Source organism: Micrasema longulum, unplaced genomic scaffold (genome assembly GCF_059751315.1).
Source record: "Micrasema longulum isolate JH-2025_06_02 unplaced genomic scaffold, ASM5975131v1 h1tg000114l, whole genome shotgun sequence".
Taxonomy (NCBI): Eukaryota; Metazoa; Arthropoda; class Insecta; order Trichoptera; family Brachycentridae; genus Micrasema; species Micrasema longulum.
The window spans coordinates 370,059-393,731 of NW_028277320.1; the positions used below are offsets into that span (position 1 = coordinate 370,059).

Consider the following 23,673-nt stretch of genomic DNA (forward strand, 5'->3'; position numbering starts at 1 on the left):
AACGGTATAGTTGTTCACAGAGTTTTATTGTTTGTTATGAAAGAAGCATGAAACAACAAATTCAAAAAAGATGTTTTAAAAAAAATATTCATACTAAGAACAGGAATAATGATGGGGATGAACATTTTGCATTTACATTCCATAAGACGATCTTCCAACGTATAATTAGAGTGTAGGAACGCAGTCCCGGTTATTTAAGTCTTTATTCCTCATCTACGTCATATAAATACATTTCTATGGGATTGCGCACGGCTTGTGGGTGTCAGCTAGGGGCTGGGGCAGATTTTTTTATTATTTATGTTTAAATATCGAAACCTGTGGGATACCGGACACTCGAAATAAACATGTGCGAACTACCGTTTTTGTTTAGTGCGTAACTTTTATACAAATTGGTGTATTGTGGCGAGATCCCGAGGAAATAATAAAGCATCCGCCATCACAATGAGACTGTGCGCGAGATGGTTTTTATCGAGTCTTTACGTGTTGTTTATACATTTAAGAGATATTTTGGCAAACGGTGAGTAAAGAGTGTGGTTTTAATTACGCGGCTGTTCGTATTAATCGTCCGTTGCACAATATTCGTTAGGATCTAGCTCCGTCTAGTTGAGCTTTGTATACAGATGTATAGACATTGTTTCCTTAAATGTGTCGCTTCCGCGTAATGATGAAGTCCCGGTGTCGGCTTCGTTTATTGGGATATCCGCGGCATTTCGCGACGCGTGGTGACTAATAGCCAGCAGTAAATAGCGAGATTCCCTCGACTCGTATTTCTGCGCTTTCCGAGTTTCCCCCAGTTCGGTGTTTATCTACGCGTGTTTTTGTTATTATGTGTGGACAGGGACCGGCCCTCGTTGCGTTTTTTATCTTTTCCACTAAATACTGCGATAAGAGAAGCAAATATTATGTTTTTGATTCATAAAAAGGTTTCCCTGAGATTGTTCTCCGTTTTGTTGACGATCTCGTCTAGTGTAAATAATCATTCCTGACTGAAAAGTGTGTTGTTTGTCTCACGGAATCATCACTAGACCCAATGTAAACTGAATAATCCCTCTTGTACTCGTATAAAACACTTCTTAAAGTACTTTTTACTAACTGATCATTTTAAGAAAAGTCTTCATTAAACATTGCTCAGTTTTATCATATTATGTACATTTACTAAAGAGACAATCTTGGACGTTTTGTTAGTTTTGTGATTTGTTATTTTGCGTATTATATATAATATGAATCATTAAATGTAATGTGTCCTCACTGGGGTACCCGTGCCCAGGACACTTTACAAATTATTAATTTATGACTAAGTATTACTTTCATCCGTAAGCACTTTCTATTTTGATAATAACTGGTTTTAAACATCAACAAAAAAATCTCCATAATAAAGCTTATGCTCTTCTCGAGAAGAACAAAACACATTAAAATAATAAAGCAAAAAGACATAATAAGAGTTAGAATTACTTCAATTGAATAAAACTTTACAAACTGCGCCGATTAAAATTATTTTGAACTTTTTAAAAATCTTATAATCATACTTATCATATTATTGGGCAATTCTCTCGCTAAATCGGCTTCTGTGGATAACATGGATCTATTTGTCTGTACATATTAGTCGTTTAGCAGCTATTTGCTTTCTATTAATTAACTTCCAACTTATATAAGTAAATATTTACTGTCTGCATTCTGGATGGGTTAAACAACCCGTAAAGTAATGCAGACTACAATTGTTAAATAATTAAATAAATAATAATATTTGCCAATCTTTCTATTGATTTGTATAAATGTTTTTTTTTCCACTAATTACGTATAACAAATGTTCTTATTCTTAGAGGTGGGGGTCAGTGCTATGCAAGCTCCTGACGTCACTGCGACCTGTGAAGATTTATTGTGACGGGTCCCCGTGAATAGTTCTCGCCCTCCAAGCCCAGGTCGAGAGTTTACATTTTGCTAAATCTCCCTTCCCAGCTCACATCCGTAAAGTAGCCGGCTATTAAGTAGGGGGCGAGCTCTTTAACATCGTCAGGTTTAACCAGCGGTCCCCCGAGGATGAGGCTCTTTTTATGATGTAAAGCATCGCATTCACATAGAATGTGTATAGGTGTTTCCTCATCTGCACTGCAGAACCTACATCTAGAAGTTTCGGAAAAGTTCATTCTAGCGAGGTGTTTGTTCAATCTGCAGTGCCCTGAACGGGTAGTAATAACCTTCACTCGATTTCGGCGGAGCTTTAGTACCCTTTTATCAGTTTCTTCGCATGGTGCTGACTAGATATTTTTTGCCAGAGCATTACACTCTACTTCCTGGCCCATGACCTAAGCTCATTAGGAGGAGCACATTCAGGCAACCCACAGTAGGGTTCTGGGCCTATCAGGGCTGTTTCAGCACCCAGCACGTATAACTTCTTACTTCTCTCTACAGTGATCTATATCTCTGTCGTGATATATTTAAGTGACAGAATTTATTGATTAATTATAATACGTAAGTACTGTAACCATGTTAAAAAAATAAATAATAATGTTAGTCCATAACCATTATAATAATATTTGGATAATTTATATAGAGCCATTTTTATGAAAATCACCTCAAGGGCGCTGTACAATAAATAAATATCCCAGCACATCTTGCAGCTACAGAGCGCATGGACGGTTGGGATTCTAGTTCCTCGTCTCCAATTATGATATATAGGAGCTAGATAACAGCACGTCTTGCAGCTACAGAGCGCATGGACAGTAAGAAATCTAGCCCCTATTTACATTTTTATTTTTAAATATTTTATTTGACAATAAAGTTTAGAGTTTAAGTGATATTTTAAAAAACGAAATAAAAAGCAAATTTATTAAAATAGAAGTTAGATTACAACAAGTCTTGCAGCTACTGAGCGCATGGACGGTTGAAATTTTAGACCCCATTTACTAAATTTAGATATTTGATAACATTTCTATAATATGATAGTTAACATTACAAAAAGTCTTGCAGCTACAAAATGCATCGACAAATGGAATTTCAACAATATAAAAATGATTTTAAAAAGTTAACAATAAAAAATAATAAAAAAACACAATAATAATACATTGAGCAAAGAACTAGTAAGTATGGCAATTAAGTGAACATGTAACAGCACAAAAAGTAAAATATAAAAAAACTAAACAAAGATAGCATTCCTTAACTTATTATTAAATAAAAGTACTTGGCCCTATATAATACCACTAGATAATAATAATAGGCAGCGGGCAGCGGGCACCGGTTGAGACGCACTCGGATAGTACAAACCACAGGCCTTCCATCTTCTAGCTCCAGGCAGATAACTTATCCTTCCTCGTTTCGCGTTATACGGTCGGTTATCTTATAGTAATATAATCGTCCACACGGAGAAAAACCATTCTATGATTACTGACCACGAAGTAAGCTACAGATAACAGCGATACAACGGGCCAAAGGTACTTGGGTTGAGAATGGCGAGCGCAAACTGAAACCGTCCATTACACGTTTGTTGTTGAACCAAAATCCAATTTAAAACCAAACCATAAATTTGGAACGCTTTTCTTCTATGCAATAAAGCTTAAGTTCTTCTCTATAGAATTATTACTCTGAGAGTATATATATAAATGTATTACAATTATATATATATATATAATTGTATTACAATGAGGAAATTCAGTCCTATGAGAAATTGGATATAAAAAATGTATCCTTAAGCTCAGTAAAAATTGGAGCATTAAATTGTACTGCAAAGTTTCTTCAACATGTATGAAAAAAATAATAAAAATGATTCCAATAAAAAAATTGCCTAGTTCTTCCGAATCAACCGATGATAGGAGAGTTGTGATAGATTTCCTATTGCTAACATTAAGCCACATCTTCGTCGGGATAGGCGGAGAAGATGGACCGCCACATACGTCTTTCCTGGCATCAACGTTTATACATGCCCTTCGGTCCTTGCCTGCTTTTGACATGACCAGACTTAAGATTTTGGTTTAACTGATCATGCCTTCGGAGCGATGTCTTTACTCAACTGTATCTCTTCGCATAGCGACATCTTTTATGTTAGTGAAAAAAGTTCAGAGAGGATAGCATCCCTTTTCTATAATTGCTGGGTATTTTTATTTTACCATCTTTGTATATATCAATTTTAGTATTAATTTTTTCGTGGTAGTATGCATTGAAATATTTTTTTAATGTACGTAAACGTATATAAAATAAATAAATAAAATTCAATAAATTTAATGCAACGTCTTCCTGGTCTTTCGTCATCCATTCGTTCTACATGACCAAACCATCTCAACTGTAAATCAACTGACCAATCAGCGGAACTTTTATTTTTATTTATTTGTACATGATGTAAATTGTACATTAGGGGACTTATTGCCAAACGGCGATTTCATTCAACCGACTGATAAAATAATAGTTTTATTTTGTGGGATTTTTCGTTAACTACTTTTACTATTAATATGCATTTCATTGCTATGTAATTATCTTTTATTTTTTGAATACTCTATTTTACCTCTAATGTGTATTGTTAAAAATCCAAAAAAAAATAAAAAAATTATATCATTTAAGTTACAAAACATTTCAATAGAAAATCAAAATAAAGATAGCTAAAGGTATACAAAAATAGAAACTACTGTATTTGTATATTAATTACCTTAAATCAATACTACTATTTAATGGGCAAAGGGAATAAAGAGGAAACAGGACTCGTCAAGAAGAAGGGGAATAGAACTTGAGACGTCACACGCGAAGTGATTTCAACACTTTATTGTACTGTATTTGTAAACACATGTATGGCAATTTTACAGTATCTGATAGCTTCCTAAAAAATATCAAGCTTTGTTTTTGCCCTCCTGTAAACTTGTCAAAATGCAGATTCGATGGTATGTGTAGGGACCGTCGATATGTTCAATTTATCTTTTTAATTTTTTAAAATATTTTATTTGTTTATTTTTCCATACATATATTATTTACATAGAAATATAATTACAAAAATACATTTAAGAAAAATACATCTTAAAATTAAGCCAAAACATAAATTGGAAAAAATGCCCACAAAGACTTCAGCGTCTGAGCGTGGGCCATTCCTTTTTTCATTATTAAAAAGTTTGTCGTCTCTTGGTTGTCTGTCACCCTCAATCCGATTTTCCCAATTCTGACGGTGATAGAGTATGTGCGGGTATGTATACGAAGACCTGAAGCACCCTTTGGAATTATATTACGAAAATGGCACTTTATAAATTATCCATAATAGTAGTTAGTTCATTAGCTTGTCAGTAAACCGTCGCTACCCCTCCATCGACCATTCTGTTACCGTTCATACAGAGCAAAATTTTCACTTTATTATGCCCTTTTCAAAGACACCATAATTCAGACTATCGATCAAGACCGATACAATGTCTAATTGAGTTATTTGATTTATTTTGCAGATGTAGCCATCATCCCCGAGATCATTCAAGTGAAGGCCGAGGGTCGCCTGGGCTCCAATGCCACCCTGTCCTGCGTCATCACGCCCGCTGATGCTGCGGTGGAGTGGACCTTCCACGACACGCCCATTGTCATCGACGGAAAGCAGTAAGTTTCTCTCTAGCCGTCACTCCGAGGGAGAAAGGGCTCTAACCCCACCTTTTCTATTTTACAAACAATTTTAGACCCTGGTGTGCCGAGTTGAACCTACCGAAGGTTCTGTCGGCACAAACACTCACGGACGCTTACTTACAAGAGAGGGAGTATATTTCTGTCCCTTTTCAGTAAGTGACGGGGCGCTAGCGCTCCTTAGATCCTGTGCCGCAGGCGTCTAGGTTTTTATACGCAATATTTAGTCCAATAATTCATGTCTATATGACCAAATCGACCTTCCACTCCGCCCAGGACCGGGAGATTCTTCGGGGATATCACATGTCACATGTACGAGGTGTCGTACTTCTAACATCTAACCCGAAGACCGCGACACTCGGCCTGAAGCAATATGATGAAGTAAAATGAAAAAAAAATCACCAATGTTTGAGTATGTCCAAATACTTGCAGACTGGCTGGATTTCCTCCCTAGGGAGTTATTCATATTTAAATTTATTTCAACAGAGAGGGAAAACATTTTCCAATGACAGGTCATAAGCCCTGTAAATGCCTAGACTTCCATATTCCCTTCTCGAAAATGTTTTCCCTCTCTGTTGAAATAAATTTTAATATCAAGGAAAAATAATTACAATGCATGAAATCACACCTTTACAAAATGTATGATTTTTCAGTTGTAATTGGCTAGTGTTGTGGACTTATGGATCAGAGGTCTGAGGTCTTTACACAACTTAATTCCCATATTCTAATACAAGTAAATGCCGATTTGCGCTGGGGATGCGTTCCGAGAGATACCGTCGTAATATGAACACTGAACACAAATATAATGGAAGGTTAGGTTCTCTGTCAAAGTTATAATATTTAAAATAAATCATAAATGTATTTGATAAATATAGTTTAAATTCGTTTACAAAATAAATAATAATCTCTTGATATAAATAATATTAAAAAAAATAAAATATTAACTCACCAGTTCGCCGGTACTAAATTAAATTCTCACACTTTTTTTTAAAAAGCATCCAATATCATTTGCTTTGATTGTTCCTTCCTTTCTTGCAGAATCATAGCATAAAATAAATATTTTAATATTCTTTTAATTTTAATAATAAAAAAAAGATATAATCGTACCTTGTTTTATTTTTCTTAAAAGCAAAACGAAAACTAACTCGGAAACAATTTCACACATACAATAGGCTGCTCACGTACACGGTAATAGAATAAAACAACGTGTAAAAGTGTGTCTGCTATTAGAATCGCGGCGCCTACTGTTGTCTGGTGTCAGCCGAACCGGGGAATCCCACGCCGGCACCAACCGGCGTAATTGTAAATCGGCGTAAATCAAACCTGCGCTAAACGACGTTTATCTATACTGAGTTATTTACAATACGTTGAAAATGGCCCCAAATATTTAAGTTTATCATGAGAACGCAAATATATTTTTATCCATAAAATAAAAAAAATAAAAACTATTTTATCTGCTGTGACTAAGTCGTCTTATAAAAAAATCATTGGCGTTTTTTAATTTCATACACCACTAATAGTCTCGATGACGGAGAATGAATCCTTAATCCGCATTTACAGAATGTGACCTACAAATGGCTCATGTTTAGTTATTTCTCTGCTCGAGACGGTGTTGTATTATTCACCCACACATCTGTACAAGTGTCAATACGTGTTGGTAAACAAACTCCGACCGAACATTACCGTTCCGAGTAGTATTTATTTTTGGCAGTTTTATCATCATCTGTAAATAGTGCGGCGATGGTCATAATGATGATAATTACGTCTTAATCGCTACTGCAGTTGAAAAGATGAATAAAGTCAATGTTTAACTTCTGCCCGGGTACATCGGCTCACCGAGCGAGGAAGCTAAGAAGCTAAGAAATCTTCCTTCCCTTAGATCTCAACACTTTTTATTTTATTCTACCCTCAATTTTCAAAACAAACCATCGCGCCATTCCACCGTAAGGGTAGGCAGAGAGGATAGAACGCCACATCACTCTATCTTTGCATTTCATTATTTTTTTATGTAATGAAGGAGAAATTAAAAATATACTAATTTTCCAAAATAAGGCTATGAGGATTATACTCGAAAGAAATATCTATTCAAATGTAGAAATAATGCACAAAGAAATTAGCCTGCTCACAGTAAAGCAGCAAATTAAATATAATGTAGCAAATTTTATACATAAAATAATTAAGGGGATGAATAAAACAAAAACATTAATAAAATTTAACCAACATTGTCATACATATGAAACAAGGGATAAAAAAAAAGATAAGATTACCAATGAGGAGAAAAATATAATCTCAGAACTCATTGTACAAGGGATTGAAGCGGTACAATGAGTTACCTGAAAAAATAAAGGAGATAGAAAAGATCGAAATACTATTTAAAACTGATTTAAAAATATATGTTATTTTGATAAAAAAATTGTAATGTTATTAAAAGTTTATATTAGTTCTTAAGATGTTATGAACTAACCTAATAAAGCATAAATAAATCAAATAAATAAATAGTGTGTAAAAAAATCATCGCTCTGGTGCCATACTCGGGGGAAAAAATATGTTTGTTTGAAGAAAAATAAGATTACTCATCCTCTTAAATACATATATTTTAAAATACACTTCTGTGTGTGAAATAGACCTAAAACCCTGGGCCCCGATTACAATGGGAAGTTAACATTTATCTTCAATTTTATCTACAGAGTAAAATTAAGTTTTCTGTATGAAAAGCAGAATATGCATACATTTTTTTCTTTTAAACATGTTCAATTATAGGTTACCGATGAAGATACTTTAAATGTTCGTGCAAATATACTAATTTTCGTACGCAAATATCGAGTTTTCTTTATAGACAGTCAAAGATAACTCTGTTAACTTCCCATTGTAATCGGGGCCCTAAATAGTTTTCGTCGTAGATATTATTGCATATATTGCATTTGCATTTTTAAATATGAAGACAGAAATGAATTTTACACAAAAGTAGCAAAAAATATTAATGAATTAAGAAGAGTAAGTAAGAAAAAAAAGTAAGTAAAATAAGTCTAATGTCGTTTTAGTCATAGATTATACAGTAACTGGGCTAGTGTCGTCGCCACGTTGCGAATTCAGCATTTAAATAACCACATGTGTCGTGTGTTAAATAACCACAGTCGTGTGATTGGCAGGTACCGCACGTCGCTGCAGAACGTGACGCTGTCGGTGGACGCGGACGGCAACCGCGCGCGCGGCGTGCTGGCGCGCCTGCACGTGGCGCTGGCCACGCGCGCGCAGCACGGGCGCTACGGGTGCGGCGCGGGCGCGGCGCGGCGCGCGCTGGCGCTCGACCTGGCGCTGCCGGCGCGCGCGGCCGCCGCCTCCGCGGGCCCCGTCGCCGCGCTGCCCTCCTCCACTGCGCTCATCTACTGCATCTTCGAGGGTCAGACGCGCTTTATTTATTTATCTTATTTTGCGCGAGAAAGTGACGGTGTATATTAATTAAGGATCAGATATTGCACTTTGCATCATTCCAACAGAAAAGCAATGTTACTGATGATTAAACTGTTACTTCTATACAGATAGTTCTCGAATTTGAATTTTCAAAGTACTATTTGAAATAAATGCAGGAATTTATGTAAACGCTTGCAAAACCGCCATTTCTGTCATGGTATGAGTGCTTGCTTACAGACATTTCATAAAAAAATCCTTTCGTAATCCCAGATCAAATAATATTTAAAAATTTACAATATCACTTAACTTATTTTAGAGTCTAAATGCATCAAAACCACTCTGAAGTAATTAAATTTTCAGTTTAATTTAATGAAAATATTTCAAAATGCTAAAGTCGCCTGTCTCTTTTATATTTCGAATTAAGGTTTGGACTCTGAATTTGAGATGTAGGTGTATAGAAGAATCCTCAAAATTCAATTGGCAGATAGAGTCAGAAATGAAGACGCGATGAATAGGATGTGTAAAGAAAAAGAACTAATAAAAAGGATTCAAATCTGAAAGTTGCAGTATTTCGAATACGTCGTAAGACACTCAGAGAAATATAAGATCCTTCATCTCACTGTGCAAGTCAAAATCATGAGCAGAATGCGAGCGCGGAAGGAAAATAATTTCCTGGCTGAAGAACTGGCTGTTAACTGTTATGCCAAGTTTTCTGTGGAGCTTTTCCGGGCAAAGTGATGTATGCCGACACGGTCGCAGATGTCTGATAGCGGACATTCACCCGGAGAAGAAGAGAGAAAATATATTTCAGGATAAATAACTAAATCAAGACTGTTCTTGAAGAATTATTTAGGTGAAAGCTCTCGTTGGTTAATAAAGAGTTTTATGGAGAAATATCTACAAAAAACATCAATATAATTAAATATGTATATTTTTGTACTAAATATTTATGTATAAACATGTGGAATTTTATGCTTGTGGAGGCAGGGAGCTCCTACGCTAGTTGGAGTTGACAGAAGAAAATAATGTTACGCTTCAATGTGATTTTATTACATTATGTTATATAATGTACAGAATCGGTAGTGGAGCGCGCGAGTGACGGCAAGAACTCCGCTCGAACTCCGAACTGAACTGATCTACTGCTGACTGCTTGTAGTGAGGGTTTCGCGCCTTTTATAGCAACTGTCTCAATTGTTCTCTCTTCTTCCCAGTGGGGAGTGAGGTTAATTTTTATTTCCCTTGTTGTCAGCAATTCGTCATCCGTGCTAGGTAATAATTTTTTACTTTTTGTTTTTTTCGTACAGCAAATGTATAATTCATCTTTCGCACTGTCCTCGAGATGATCAGTGCGTGGGCATTGGTTTCCGGGTGAGTCCCGCAAACATAAAAATGTTACGTATTCTTTGCTTGGCTTAGAACAAGGCGTGTACCCGAGTTAGCCAAGAAATTTTGCGCATGTTTTTTTGTCTACACTTTCATACAACTTCAAATGTATTTTCAGTATCCCCACATAAATATATGAACTCCCGTCATTTCAGATTTACTGTATACATTTAATTTAGACTTGCGCACTAATAGAGGTGTTTGTTTTGTAGGTTTTAACCTGACGGAAGTAAAATGGCGCAAGGACAAGGAGATGAACAAACTTCCCCTAGAGAACCAGGTGTCGGTGCAGATTAACGAGACGCACATCAACGGCTCCCTAAAGTTACCCGATGTCTCCAGGAAAGATAATGGTCAGTTGTTACACTTTTTAAATACAGTAAAACCCCTGTATGTTTTTCAAGGGAGCAACAAAAAAGGTGAGGAAATAATAAATGTATGGAAAAAATTAAATTATTGTACTAGACCATACTAAATATACTGCAGAAAAATTGTAAGGACTGTCATAATTGGGGATTATTCATATTTACCAATGATTTAGTTCAAAATATTTAGTATTTTTTCAAGCAATACTATAATGTGCTATTTTCTATTGAATTTAAAGAAAAACATGTTTAAATAATTTTATGTAGGTACTCACAACCTTAAAAACATGGAAATAAAAATTGGAAATTTTATTTATATGGTATCACTTTTCTTAGTATAGCATCACAAAATTTTAACTGTCATTTACATCGTGGCAAAACCGTTTCACACTTTTATAATAACTGTTAAAACTATCTTCTTTTCACATTATGTTTATGACTTCAAATAATATTTCTATTGCCAAATTTTTTAACTTTCTGCATCGCAATTTATTGATGTAAAGACTTTATTCTTCCTAAGCATGCGTCAACTGCATGTCATTATTTGGTAAAATGACAAAATTAGATACTTAAACAAATTGGTCAATTACACTGCACCTACTTTGAATTTAGTTTGAGACAATAATTTACACATATTTTTATTTACCTCGATTTTATTCTCCATTTATGCGGCGGCGCGCGGCTCATTGTCTTTTGACAGATCGAATGAGTTTTTAAAAATTTTCAACGTAAAACCGGGGTTATGAAAAACATAAAAAACATTAATTGGGGGGAATATTTAAATGAAAATGTAAGGAAAAAAATGTAACCTAAATATTTCTGTGTTAAAAGCGGGAAAACGTAAAAATGAGGTTTTACTGTATGTCAATTGATATTTTAAACACTTGCATGCCCATACACATACACCCACATATATACTATAATATGGCGAAAAAAATTATAAAATTAGATGTCCAAGTTGCTTCGCAAAAAAATTTAAAAGTATTGATGAAAAAAAAAATAAATATCATTATTTTTAAAATATAAACTTAAATATGACTAATATGTTAAAGAGCAACATTTAATTAAGCAGGTCAATAGACAAATATTTTTACCTTTAGCTTAAATTTTACAAAGGCATTGATAATTTTTATTTTGTCAGGCAAATTGTAATAGAAATTTATTCCACGATATACGAAACTTTTTTCAAAAGTTCTATCAAGATTTCATATGTTCTGGTGATTGTTCGGTGAAGGAACGTACCTGTGCGGAGTGCGCGACGCCGTGGCCAACCAGATGGTGGTGGAGAGTGTGGAACTTCTGGTGCTGGAGAAGCCGCAGATCAGCATCGACTTCATGAAGGCCGTCGGGGCGCGCAAGATCTACCTCAACTGGACGGTGAGGCCTTTGTACACTCCCACTCAGGGGTCAGATATTAGAAACATCGCCTTGCGTCATTCCGACAGAAGCGATATTTCTAATAAATTATTATGAAAATAAAACTTCGTTATTAGTGTTACACAATTTTTATTCTTCTACAAGAACACTACTAGAGTTTCGGGAGAGCACTCCTCCCATCGACGGGTGATATAAAGTGAGTTGTATATATTAGATCCGTACATTATGTAAGGCTGAGGTAAGCATTATTGACAAAATCAAGAAAGAAGCTCTGCGTTGGTTTGGACATATAGAGCGAATGGACAACGAAAGAACGGTTAAAAATATAATACATAATATATTTACAATGCAAATGTTGATGGATGCAGAAATAAAGTGAGGCCGAGAAAAACTTGGCATGACCAAATCCAAGAAATACTTGAAGATGAACATGAGAAGATGTACGAATGTAGAGGAAGCGATATCTGTATGAAAAAATAGAGTTATGTGGCGTTCTATCCTCTCTGCTTACCCTTACGGTGAAACGGCGTGATGGTTTGTTCGTTTATTAAAACATAGGCAGAATGGTGAATGTTACTCAGTATGTAAAGTGGCCACTTAACCTAGTCAATGACAGGTCATAAGCCCTGTAAATGCCTAGACTTCCATTTTCCCTTCTCAAAAATATTTTATCTCTCTGTTGCAACAAATTTAGATCTAAATAACTCTCTAGGGAGGAAATCCAGCCTATCTACAAATATTTGGACAAAATTCTTGACCGAGTAGTATTTTATATGGCTATCAAGTCACCCCTTTGTCGCCGTTCCTGCAGCATTGTGAAACCAGTTCTGCACATAAGGAAGCCGTTTCAGGCTCGGCGACAGCTTTGTGACTCATCTTCGGACTCTCTCACACATTTGAATAATAACCTAAATGAATTTCATCTCAGATCAACGACGGCAACTCGGCCATCGAAGCGTACAGCCTGCAGCTGCGCAAGAACGGCACGGAGACGTGGACCTACCATTCCAGTCCCATCAGTAAGCTGAGCACGCAGTTCGTTGTGTCGGATCTGGAGCCGGGGGCCACGTACCAGCTCAAGATGGTGGCTAAAAACTCGCAGGGCTACGGACCGCCGTATGCGGACCCTCGCTGGATTACCACCCTCCAAGAAGGTTCGTAACGTCTGTGAAAAATATCTCGTTTGTCTATTATCAAATAACTGCAGTCTGATTCTAAGTTCGCGATAATTTAACACGAGTTCGTGTTAACAGAATACGGATTTGAATTTACATTCGAAGTTAAGCGTGGCTGTGTTAATTTCAGCGTTAACTTGCTAAAGAATCAGATCTCTCGAAGGCAAATAATAAAAATAATAATATTTTTTTTAAGGCCAATGTATGCACGATTACTTTTTTTTTTTACGGTTTTTATGCCATTCATACTCTTTTCTGACATTTTGGATCACATTACAGTGTCCATCATCAGGGTAGATGTTATTTGTGTGGATATATATCTATATATATATATATATAGAGCAGCAAGGCTTATTATAAGAGTAAAAAAATATTTTCACATTTCACAACGTTTTCGAGATTTGCACTGGTTTAAAAAGCCCAGAGAGTAAAATACAAGCTTTGCTGGACAAATCCCAGTATTCAAATCCCTTCATTAAATAGCTCCGAGATACCTATCGGACCTTTGTATTAGGGAAAATACATGTAAAAAAATCTACTCTTAAGTCAGCATTTGATTCAGGCAGAGGAAAACTTTTCATAATCCGCATCATCTCTGTGGATTCGTAATGAAGAAATTAAAAAAGTAATTTAACTAACAAATGCACTGAAAACTACATATATGTTTGTCATTGATCTCTTCCCGGGTATCGAAACAAGAAAATGGCCAGCCGCGATAGATGAATTTACTCAGGAAATGTTATATTTCTGCAGACCCCCACTTCGTGCCCTCGCTGATGGTGAAGGGCTTCACCATGTCCTCCGTCACGGTGGGCTGGAGCCCTCCCCCCGAGCCCCTGGCCGAGTACGTGCACTACTACGAGCTGCTCGCGCACGAGCCGGGGCGGCCGGACGAGGCGGACAAGGAGGCGCTGCACTCGGGCAACTACCGCAACCTACCCTACATGTTCGACAACCTGACGCCCGACACCAGCTACATCTTCAAGGTATTCACTATCGGTGCTGGCTCCAGTCGGGCGTGCCCTTGCTGATACTACCATCACGCCATTTCGCTGTAGGTGTAGGCAGAGAGAATGGACCGCCACACACGTCTATCCTGGATTGTGCTGACTATGTGTATTTGATTGATCACAAATTGACAATACTTCAGTGAGGAGTACAATGAAAGCTTTTAAAGTTTCTTTGTTTTGTTATTTCCGCACTTTAATTGTAAAGAAATATTAAATTTTCACTTAATTCGTTTTAAAAAATTGATAGTGATATGTGAAACTGAAAAAAGACACAAGTCTTTATATATAGTTTCGGGAAAGGGGTGGATGTTTTCGTTGTAACCTGGCATACATTTCTCGCTTCTTCTGCATTCTCTTCGGTTCTGCCTGCTTTTGACATGACCAGACTTAAGATTTTGGTTTACCTGATCATGCCACGTCTTACTTGGTCGTCCTCATCTCACGTTACCGTTTTCATTTTTGCCGTATACACTTGTTTTACCATTCTTTCGTCATCCATTCGTTCTACATGACCAAACCATATTCTGTATTCCCTTCTATAAAATATATAGGTAGTGTTATATTCGAGCTAATACCGTATAAAAAACACCTAATTTACAGACGTTCACAATTCAGATACACGGGTTAATTGATTAATAAGAAAAAAATATCAAAAACCTTACAAGCTCTCTCCTGTAAAGTATGTAATAGATTTGTAGATAGAGCGCTTTACATAAAGTATGTAGATATTTGCCCCAACAAAAAGGGTCACTTCCAGAAATCACCTTATCGGTGCTCGTGTATGCAGTAAGTTGACCCCGTTGTATCACCCCCTCACGTCCGCAGGCCCGCTCGTGCTCGGAGCTCACGGGCGAGTGCGGCGCCTGGAGCGCGCCCGTGAACGGCTCCACCATGGACGGCGCGGCGGGCGCGCCGGCGGCGGCGGCGCTGTCGTGCCGCTACGACCCGGTGAGCGGCACGGGGCTGGTGTACGCCACGTGGCTGCCGCCCGGCACGCCCAACGGGAGGGTCATACGCTACAACGTGAGGATATAGCACTAATTATTATATTATTTTGTTGAGCTTATTGCTCAAGTTGTTTTTAGTTTTAAAAAACAATCGACGTTAATAAAAATCAAAAGAGATGAGTTTTGAAGGGGATGAAAATATGACTAAATTATTTAATCAAAAAGTTTTCCTTTTCTTTCTTGTGTTACAGAGTCTGGGTAAATTTTAATTGGGACTCAATTTTTTTAAAACAGGCATTTTTAAAAATTACATTTTTCAAAATATATAAGGTACATTCACATTTTTATTTTATTTTTGATCATGCGGGTTACAAGAGGCGATCCCAGCAGAATGCTCTTACGAGGTTTTCCTGTAATTTGAATGATTTAATACCAAAAACACATAGGACTTTCGCTCAGGGAAATTTTTCTTTTGTGGCCCTGAGATGTCCTTAACTAACATATTAAGTTCTCCAAAACGAAAGCCATTTTCAGGAGAAGTGTACAAGTTTGGATTTTGTCTAAGGGAAGAGACCATTGCAGGAGACTGCCGCAAGATATTGCATATATTTGTATACTATTTAGCGTGTTGTCCAGATGTTTATTAAAATGTATGTTTATGTAATAATTTTTATTCGTAGTATTCTTTGATAATATGCATGCTTCCTATTATGTTGTATCCCAACTCAACACAGGGCTCTTGACTGCATAAAGATAGGGATATGTTATTTTTAATATGATTAAATAAATAAATAAAAAGTTAGTTAGTTTTGTCATTTAACAATAAGAATAAGTAATATAATATGTACAAGTTAGTATGTTAGTATTTAATATAATATAAACAAATAATAATAAAACATATTTACAGCTTTACACCATTTACAACTAGATATTTACATAGGATTTTAAATACACGTTTATTGGGTGGGGACAGGAGAGTAAGAATATGAATAGGGAATGGGATTACTAACACATGTGTATATATATAAAAAACAAAAATACTCGACACTGGCCAGAACACCCGAGTTGAGATGTGAAAAGGCCATGAAAAAACGAAGAAGAAGAAGAACAATAAGAATTTTTACAATGAAATGATTTTTCGGAATTATAAGTAGCCAGTATCGATTGCTGGTTCTTCAACTGAGTAATAGCAATTTAATGTGTTAGTATGGAAGTATTTTGATTTTGCCAATTTGCAGATGTTCATAGACTAACTTGATCAATATACAATGATCAATTTTGTAAAAAAAACTTTGATATGTAAGTGGGCTTGTTTTTTTTCCACTGAGAGATAACATTCGGTACTAAAACTTTGTGAAAAAATACCAAAATTAAAAAAAATTAGCTTGACCAGTTTTTTTCGTATGCTCACAATATATCTGTCAGCTCTATTAAACGCTTTTTGTAGATTGACAAATGCGCAGAAAATCTTTTGGGTTGAAGAAATTTTTAATTCATACATACTCTTCCGTTCAGAAAACTGGCTGAAAGCAAAGTGTGGGATATACAGAGCAGAAATATACTGGTGCTTAATTCATATAACTCTCAGCCCAAATCTATCGGAACCACCTTTCTTGCATAAGGAGAAAAGTAACATTTTGTCTGTGCAGGTGGAGCTGTTCAGTAATGCGTCGTTCCTGAACGCGGAGGGGAAGCTGGAGACGCTTTCCTGGGGACCCAAGATCCGCCACGTGCAGGCCACGACGAACTCCACGCGCTTCGAGAACATGGCCCCCAACACCAACTTCACCGTCAAGATCAGCGCCGTCACCAGGACCAAGAGGCCCGGGGAACCGGTGAGTAGGGGAGAAGGGAGCCGAGGCGGGTTACGAAGGAGCCGGAAGCTTCCAAATAAACCGGAGAGTATCGAATATAGCTCTTTTATGCTGAAATGATGCCATAAAATTGCTTTATAGTTTATTTCTAAGCACTTAATTAGAATTTCTGTGTTAGTAGTAGGCACAAATTTTACTTACGTATGTACCCAGTATCAAATGACTGCTTCCCTAATCGAAAACTTCACCGCACTCTCCTGGACTACAGATGTGAATTTTTTTAAATTAGCAATATTGTCTAAATTCATCTCAATGTAGTCTGACAGATCATATGTAAAGCATAAAAAGAAAATGTTCCTTCTAAAATGTTATTAATGTTAGTAAATATAAGTATTAAACCACTTACCGACTTTTATGTCTACCGGTTTAGTCGAAACACTCGCTACACCAACATGCAATTACTAAAATACCCTATCATCTTTACCGTCACCGTAGTATACATAGTATTTACAAAAAAATACATGGACTACATGCAGAGTAAAAGGGGATGCAAACACCACCATGTGCAAACATGCACTAAAATTAGGTTAGTAATATTTAGCGATATTTCGCTGAATTTTCGGGGAAAGGGTTAGGAAGGGGAAGGGCTAAGAACGTTACACAATTGGTTAATTTTTAAATAAAAAAGTTGGCTATATTGAAAAGTTATTTGATTATTTATTTCGGGAATATTATTTTTAAAGCTTTTTTAATGTGAAACACCCGAATGTTTTTAATTTAAGTTTTTTTTTATTATTTGAATGTAAAATTTTAACTCCCGTATCCTTATTAAAATCGTGATTTGAATGCTGGCAAACTCTTAAATATTATTATTATCATATTTAAATTTATTTCAACAGAGAGGGAAAACATTGTTGAGAAGGGAATATGGAAGTCTAGGCAGTTACAGGGCTTATGACCTGTCATTGGCTCAAATTTAAATATGAATAACTCCCTAGGGAGGAAATCCAGCCAGTCTGCAAGCATTTGGACATACTCAAACATTGTTGAATTATTATTATTATTTGAACATCTCATGTGTTCTTTAATGCGAATATTAGTATTTGCATGTTGGCGTTGTAAGTCTCCCGACGAAACCGGTAGACATAAAACGTCGGTAAGTGGTTAAATACTAATATTCACTAACGTCAATTAAAAGGTTTGACCACAAAGTTGATATGCTTTGAACACAAATAATATGTTATAGTTCTGTTAAAGCGATAACTTTGCGTACAATTCGTACGTATCTATCACCTTTCTGACCCCTTCAACACAATACAGCCCAACCCTAGTACAACCTAATGTAATCCGATACATCCAGACGCAGGTTTCGGCTGAGCTGAAAATTGGCTGAAACTTCCGCCGAAACTCGGTCACTAAAATTTAGATGTTTTTTTCAATTAAAAATAGGTATGTGTGATTTTTATGGAAAGCAATTTTAACATTCAATATGCACCCTGGAGACCAGAGACCAGAGACCAGAAAGATGTGCAAAATGTAATTCAAAATATGTGTTTTTACACCATTGTAGAAAATTTATTTGACGTCACACATTGCTATCGTAATTTTTCTCATTTAACAATAATAATATTATTTTAAAAAATCATGAAATGACCCTCTTAGGGACAATGGAGCTTACGGTGGTGACCCCTCGGAAGACCTGATAGATCTCGCATGTCTCTAGTCCCCGCTGTTGTGTTGTGTCGCTTAGCCGGCTAGTAACCAGTGTGTCCCCTCCAGGTGACGGTGTGGTGCACGACGCCCCCGTCCGTGCCCCCTCGGGAGTCCCTGCAGGGCTTCCGCTGGGACAAGGTGCGCGAGTACGACGGGCGCTGGCTGTTCCGCCTCTACATGCCGCGGATCAGTGAGCGCAACGGAGCCATCTGCTGCTACAGGTCCGTATTTCAATATTATTTATTTAACAATTGTAGTCAGCATTACTTCACTTAATGTAGACTTTGAGGATAGATTGACTCGACGATGTTAATGAATAGAAAGCAGATAGCTGCTGAACTGCCAATATGTACAGAAAAATATGTCAATATTATGTGCTAATGCCGTGATCAGCAAGCGAATCACCCTATTAATGGGTGAATTCTGTCTTGGATTCATACAGCTTCTGAGTGCATGAAATTGTGTGTGAGATATACAGAAAAATATAACGACGAGATTTGAGGGTGTTGTAATCCAGCCTCGCTGCTAGAAATAATGATGGATAAAAGAATAATACAGAAACCTTTAGCTTTGGTCTACGCCACCTACTGGAAGATTAATAGGGGCACGATTGACAGGGCGCTGGTTCGCAGTTTAATAATGTTGCAAATTGCATTGTTAACAATGCTATGAACATCATCATCATTCCATGTCTGCTCCCTAGATGGAGCATATAGAACCCACAAAAATCCTCCAGGCATCTCTGTTGGCTGCCAGCTCCTGCGCATCCTCCCGAGTCAGGTTCGCGTCCCGTAGCTCTGACATGAACTGCCGACGAACAATCAGCAGTGGACGTCTAGGACGTCGAGAACTAGATGCCTTGTAAAGTAGGCAAGCGTGGTTAAGGTTCTCAGGAGGCATTCGCAGTATATGGCCGAGCCGACCGTATCGCGTCTGCTTGATGACGGTTGTTACCGGAGTTTGCTGCGTCCGTTCTCTAATTACGTAATTCCTTATAAAGTCAAACCACCACACACCCAAGATTCTTTTAAGACACCTATTCTAAAAACTCAGTATTTTGTTGTTTTGGGCACTATTGAGGTGCCACAATTCGCATCCATAAAGGGAAATAGGTGTTTTGCAGGCCTTATATAAGCAACATTTGGTTTTCACTGAGTAAATATCCGATCTCCAGACAGCCTTCATACTGTTGAATGTGGCATCTTCTACTCCTAGCCGCACTCCTAGTTCTTTTTAAAAGCTGCCATTTTCTGTAACATATACTCCCAGGTATTTGAAACTCTCGACCCTTTCGATGACTCGATTTGACAGAATCAGTTGATATGGATATCAAGGCACAAAGTGTTACACAGTACATGGGTTGAGTCGAAAGCTATGAACTCCAATACAAAATGACAACACTCACCTTATACTGGGGTCCGACAACTTATTGTTTGAATTTGCTATATTATAAAATGTTTACCATTTGAGTTTACATTCCAAGAAGTATACAATGAGCCCGACTAGTACAATCGATTAAAATAGGGAGGCTGCGATGGGCATCATGGATGGACTAGAGGAGCACACGCCAGGATAGAGAGAGATGGGGACGGATGTTATGGCGGTGAGAGGCTCACAGCGGGCTGTAGAGCTATTGATGATGACGATATATGATGACGCAGTGTGGGATGAAGATGAATTGGCATGCAGGATGGTTGATCATTGATCATAGTTTTGTGTTCTTTTTGTTCAATTTCATGTACATATTATATGTTTCTTCGTATAACTGTTGTAATTGGCTTACAGCATTGAAAATTATCTTTTAAACCCAAAGTAGCTTTTTCTGACAGAAAAGTCTGGAGTGCTGCGAGTGTTACAAGATAATGTTTTATTGTAGATGCAAATTATCGGCCAAAAGTCTGACTGAAAGTGTCGGTAATGTCTTTTCGCAGGGTGTTCCTCGTGCGCATGAAGAGCTCCCAGCTGCTGGAGGACATGCCCTCCCCGGAGCACCTGCCCGTGTCGTCGTACCGCCAGGTGCACGGCGCGCGCGGCGCCGGCGCCTACCTGGCCGAGGTGCACACGGGCGCGACGCTGCGCGCGGACATCATCCTGGGCGACGGCGCGGCGCCGGACGCGGTGGCGCTGCGGCGCTGCCGGCGCTGCGCCGCCGCGCCGCGCCCCGCGCCGCCCGCGCCCACGCCCGACCTCGTCACCGAGGTCGTCGACGTGCAGGAGGTGGAGCGGCAGGAGAAGTGAGACCTTTTGTATTCTTATTCTGAAAAAGGGGGATCTAAGTCCACCGATGCACTAATCAATAAATTATTTAAAAAAAAAACTTATGTGTAGGATTTCAATTTTGCATCGATATTAGTTTTTTGTTTCTTACGAAATTTTTGTCAAGATATTTAAACTCTTTTCTGGAGTTTATTAATCAATGAAAATTAGTAAATATCGGCCTAAGTCACTAATCATAAAAATGACTGTTTTGAGTAAAATATGTCATTCGAAGCGTAAAATTATGTTTAATATTTTTAAGAAATAAAATAACTTTGTTTTATGAATCACTTTATTAAGTTACACAACTGACTAGTTTCGGCAACAACACGTTGCTCTCTTCGTTAGTGTAGTATAACAGTGGCGAGCGGTGGGTTTTTAGATGGGTAAGCTGCATTTTTTAATATTTTTTATATGTCCATGGAGGCGGTATGGAGACAATCTAAAGAATAGATACCTATTTTTGATTTGATAATAATGCATAAAATATTTATGTCGCTTGCGATTTTTGATTATAATTAAAACATTACCTAATTTAACACAAACCTCTTATTAATAAATATAATGTTTTTATAATTTTAACAAACAATTAAAAATATAGAAACATAAAAATCATTTAAAGAAATACATTCTGGTGTAGACTCGAACACCAGCCCTCTGCATGGCAAACAGACACCCTAGATGCTTAGGTATTCCAGGTTAAGTGGTCAATAACTAGCGAGAAAAATAAATAAATAGCATCGATGACAAAAAAATATGCTAATCTGCGAATTATCGCTTATATGGACGATTCGCCCCTGTAGTATATTGTAGTGTTAGTAACTTTTGCAATTTTTTTCAGGTTTTCTCAATATAAATGCTGTGTAATAATTTGAACTGTTCCAACAGGCGGTTTATGTACTTTGTAATTTGCATTACAGAGCTCTCGCGGAAGCCAAGACAGATCCTGTTACCACTACGGCTGTCCCGACCACTACCGCCCTACCGCAGGAGGGGCCCACCGAGGTCACCACCGCTGAGGATGCTGACGAAGATTACAGTAAGACTTTGGCTCTACTAAAATTTGAATTTGATACAATTAAAAAATAAAGTTATTCATAAATTTTAATATTAACACATTTTGCACAGGGTTTGCTACAATGCAACAGGTTAACGCTGCGCAAAAACCAACAAAAAATGAAATAAAAACAGCTTTTGCATAAATTTATAAATATCAGTTATTTTTCAATGAAATTTTGAACTTCCTTTTTTTTAATATGTACAAAATAATTTAGTAGATCTATCTTACCCGACTCGACAGCTGACTAAAGCAGATTTGACATAAAAAGTCATATAAAAGTGTTGTAACGTTATGTGAAATCCTTGGCCCGGATCACTTTGTAGGTTCTTGTAAATGATAACTCCATTCATTCTTTATAACAATCTTATATTAGTGTGACTGGTAAGGTAGCTAGAAGCCGAATGATTCCGAGTGGAACTGTACGAAACCGAATGCGCTTCGTGATCTAAACGCTGGGTTGTTATAGCCTCCGTGTTCCGTAATACATAGACACTACATTTCATTAAAAGTTTACATTTCTTTTGAAGAAAACTTAATAAAGAATAAATAAATAACTTCCAGCTGCCTCTACGGAGAAGAACGAGTCAGACAAAAGTAGACTGCTGAAGAAGAAAAAGAAAATTAAACGACAATTTCCGACGGATGAAACGGCCAAAAAATTAGCCCTCCAAGATCTACAAGATTATCAAAACTCCCAACCGGAGAACCACTCGGACAAGCAGAACCTCGTGCTCAGGTTCAATGACGACAACAAGTTTGCGCTGGATGATGACTTTTACATCAACAGGAGAATTTCCCACCAGAACAAACCGAATATCGTTCCTAGTACTCCAGACAATACCGAGAATCAAGACTGGAAAGATGACGAAGCTAAAAGTGATTACGCAGACAATAAAAATGACGACAGTCTAGAATTCGACGAAGACGACGTAGTTTGGACAAACAACGACGAAGAAGACGTCGAGGAATTCGTGATGCGTCCATCCAAAAATAAAGACGCAAACAAAAACAGGAGACAGGATTACATAGAAAGCGCCGGTGACAATTCCCAATACTTGGGAAAACATAAAATCGTCGCCAGAGACGTGGAAAACATAGAATCCAGAATCGGTTTGTACTCTCGGCACGCCGTCTGGAAGAGGCAGGTGGAGGAGACGGACAACTTCGCTAAGCTGATGGTGGACCTCGCCAACGAGAGTCCCGGGAAGCCCGAGTCCAGCCAGGAGGGCAGGAACCAGGGCAGGAACGAGCGCCTGAAAAAGTTGCAGGAGCAGAAGGAGCGCGGGCCCAGTGCGGACGCAGACGACGAGGAGGCGGCCTCCAGCACCGAGGTGGAGAAGGAAGAAGCGGATATGCCGGTTCCCGCAGGGAGTATGGACACGATGGAGCAGATCTTCGATGGCCAGCTGGATATAGATTCCAACTATACGGGATTTGTGGAACTGTTGGGTGAGTTGTTTTCTAAGTAATTGTTTGTCTGAACCCAACCGACAATAATGTAGAAGTTAGTAGGCAATGTAACGATAAAATGTCGATTGAAACAAAAATTTTATCAAACTAGTTTTTTTTTTCACAATTTCAAATCTTC

At 37.6% G+C, this 23,673-nt stretch overlaps 1 protein-coding gene across 1 annotated transcript in view; it reads left to right on the plus strand.

Moving 5' to 3' along the window:
* The first annotated feature begins 248 nt into the window (after nt 1–248).
* Nucleotides 249–23,673, plus strand: part of Ptp69D (Protein tyrosine phosphatase 69D) — a 45,238-nt gene continuing 21,813 nt past the window's right edge. Inside the window, exons 1-13 of the mRNA XM_088239268.1 lie at nt 249–517; nt 5,409–5,553; nt 8,724–8,974; nt 10,581–10,721; nt 11,968–12,110; nt 13,039–13,264; nt 14,039–14,271; nt 15,121–15,318; nt 16,892–17,077; nt 18,836–18,990; nt 20,701–21,003; nt 21,946–22,064; nt 22,647–23,534. Coding sequence (XP_088095394.1) covers nt 442–517; nt 5,409–5,553; nt 8,724–8,974; nt 10,581–10,721; nt 11,968–12,110; nt 13,039–13,264; nt 14,039–14,271; nt 15,121–15,318; nt 16,892–17,077; nt 18,836–18,990; nt 20,701–21,003; nt 21,946–22,064; nt 22,647–23,534 — 3,064 coding nt within the window. The 5' untranslated portion in view covers nt 249–441. The remainder of the gene's footprint in view (nt 518–5,408; nt 5,554–8,723; nt 8,975–10,580; nt 10,722–11,967; nt 12,111–13,038; nt 13,265–14,038; nt 14,272–15,120; nt 15,319–16,891; nt 17,078–18,835; nt 18,991–20,700; nt 21,004–21,945; nt 22,065–22,646; nt 23,535–23,673) is intronic.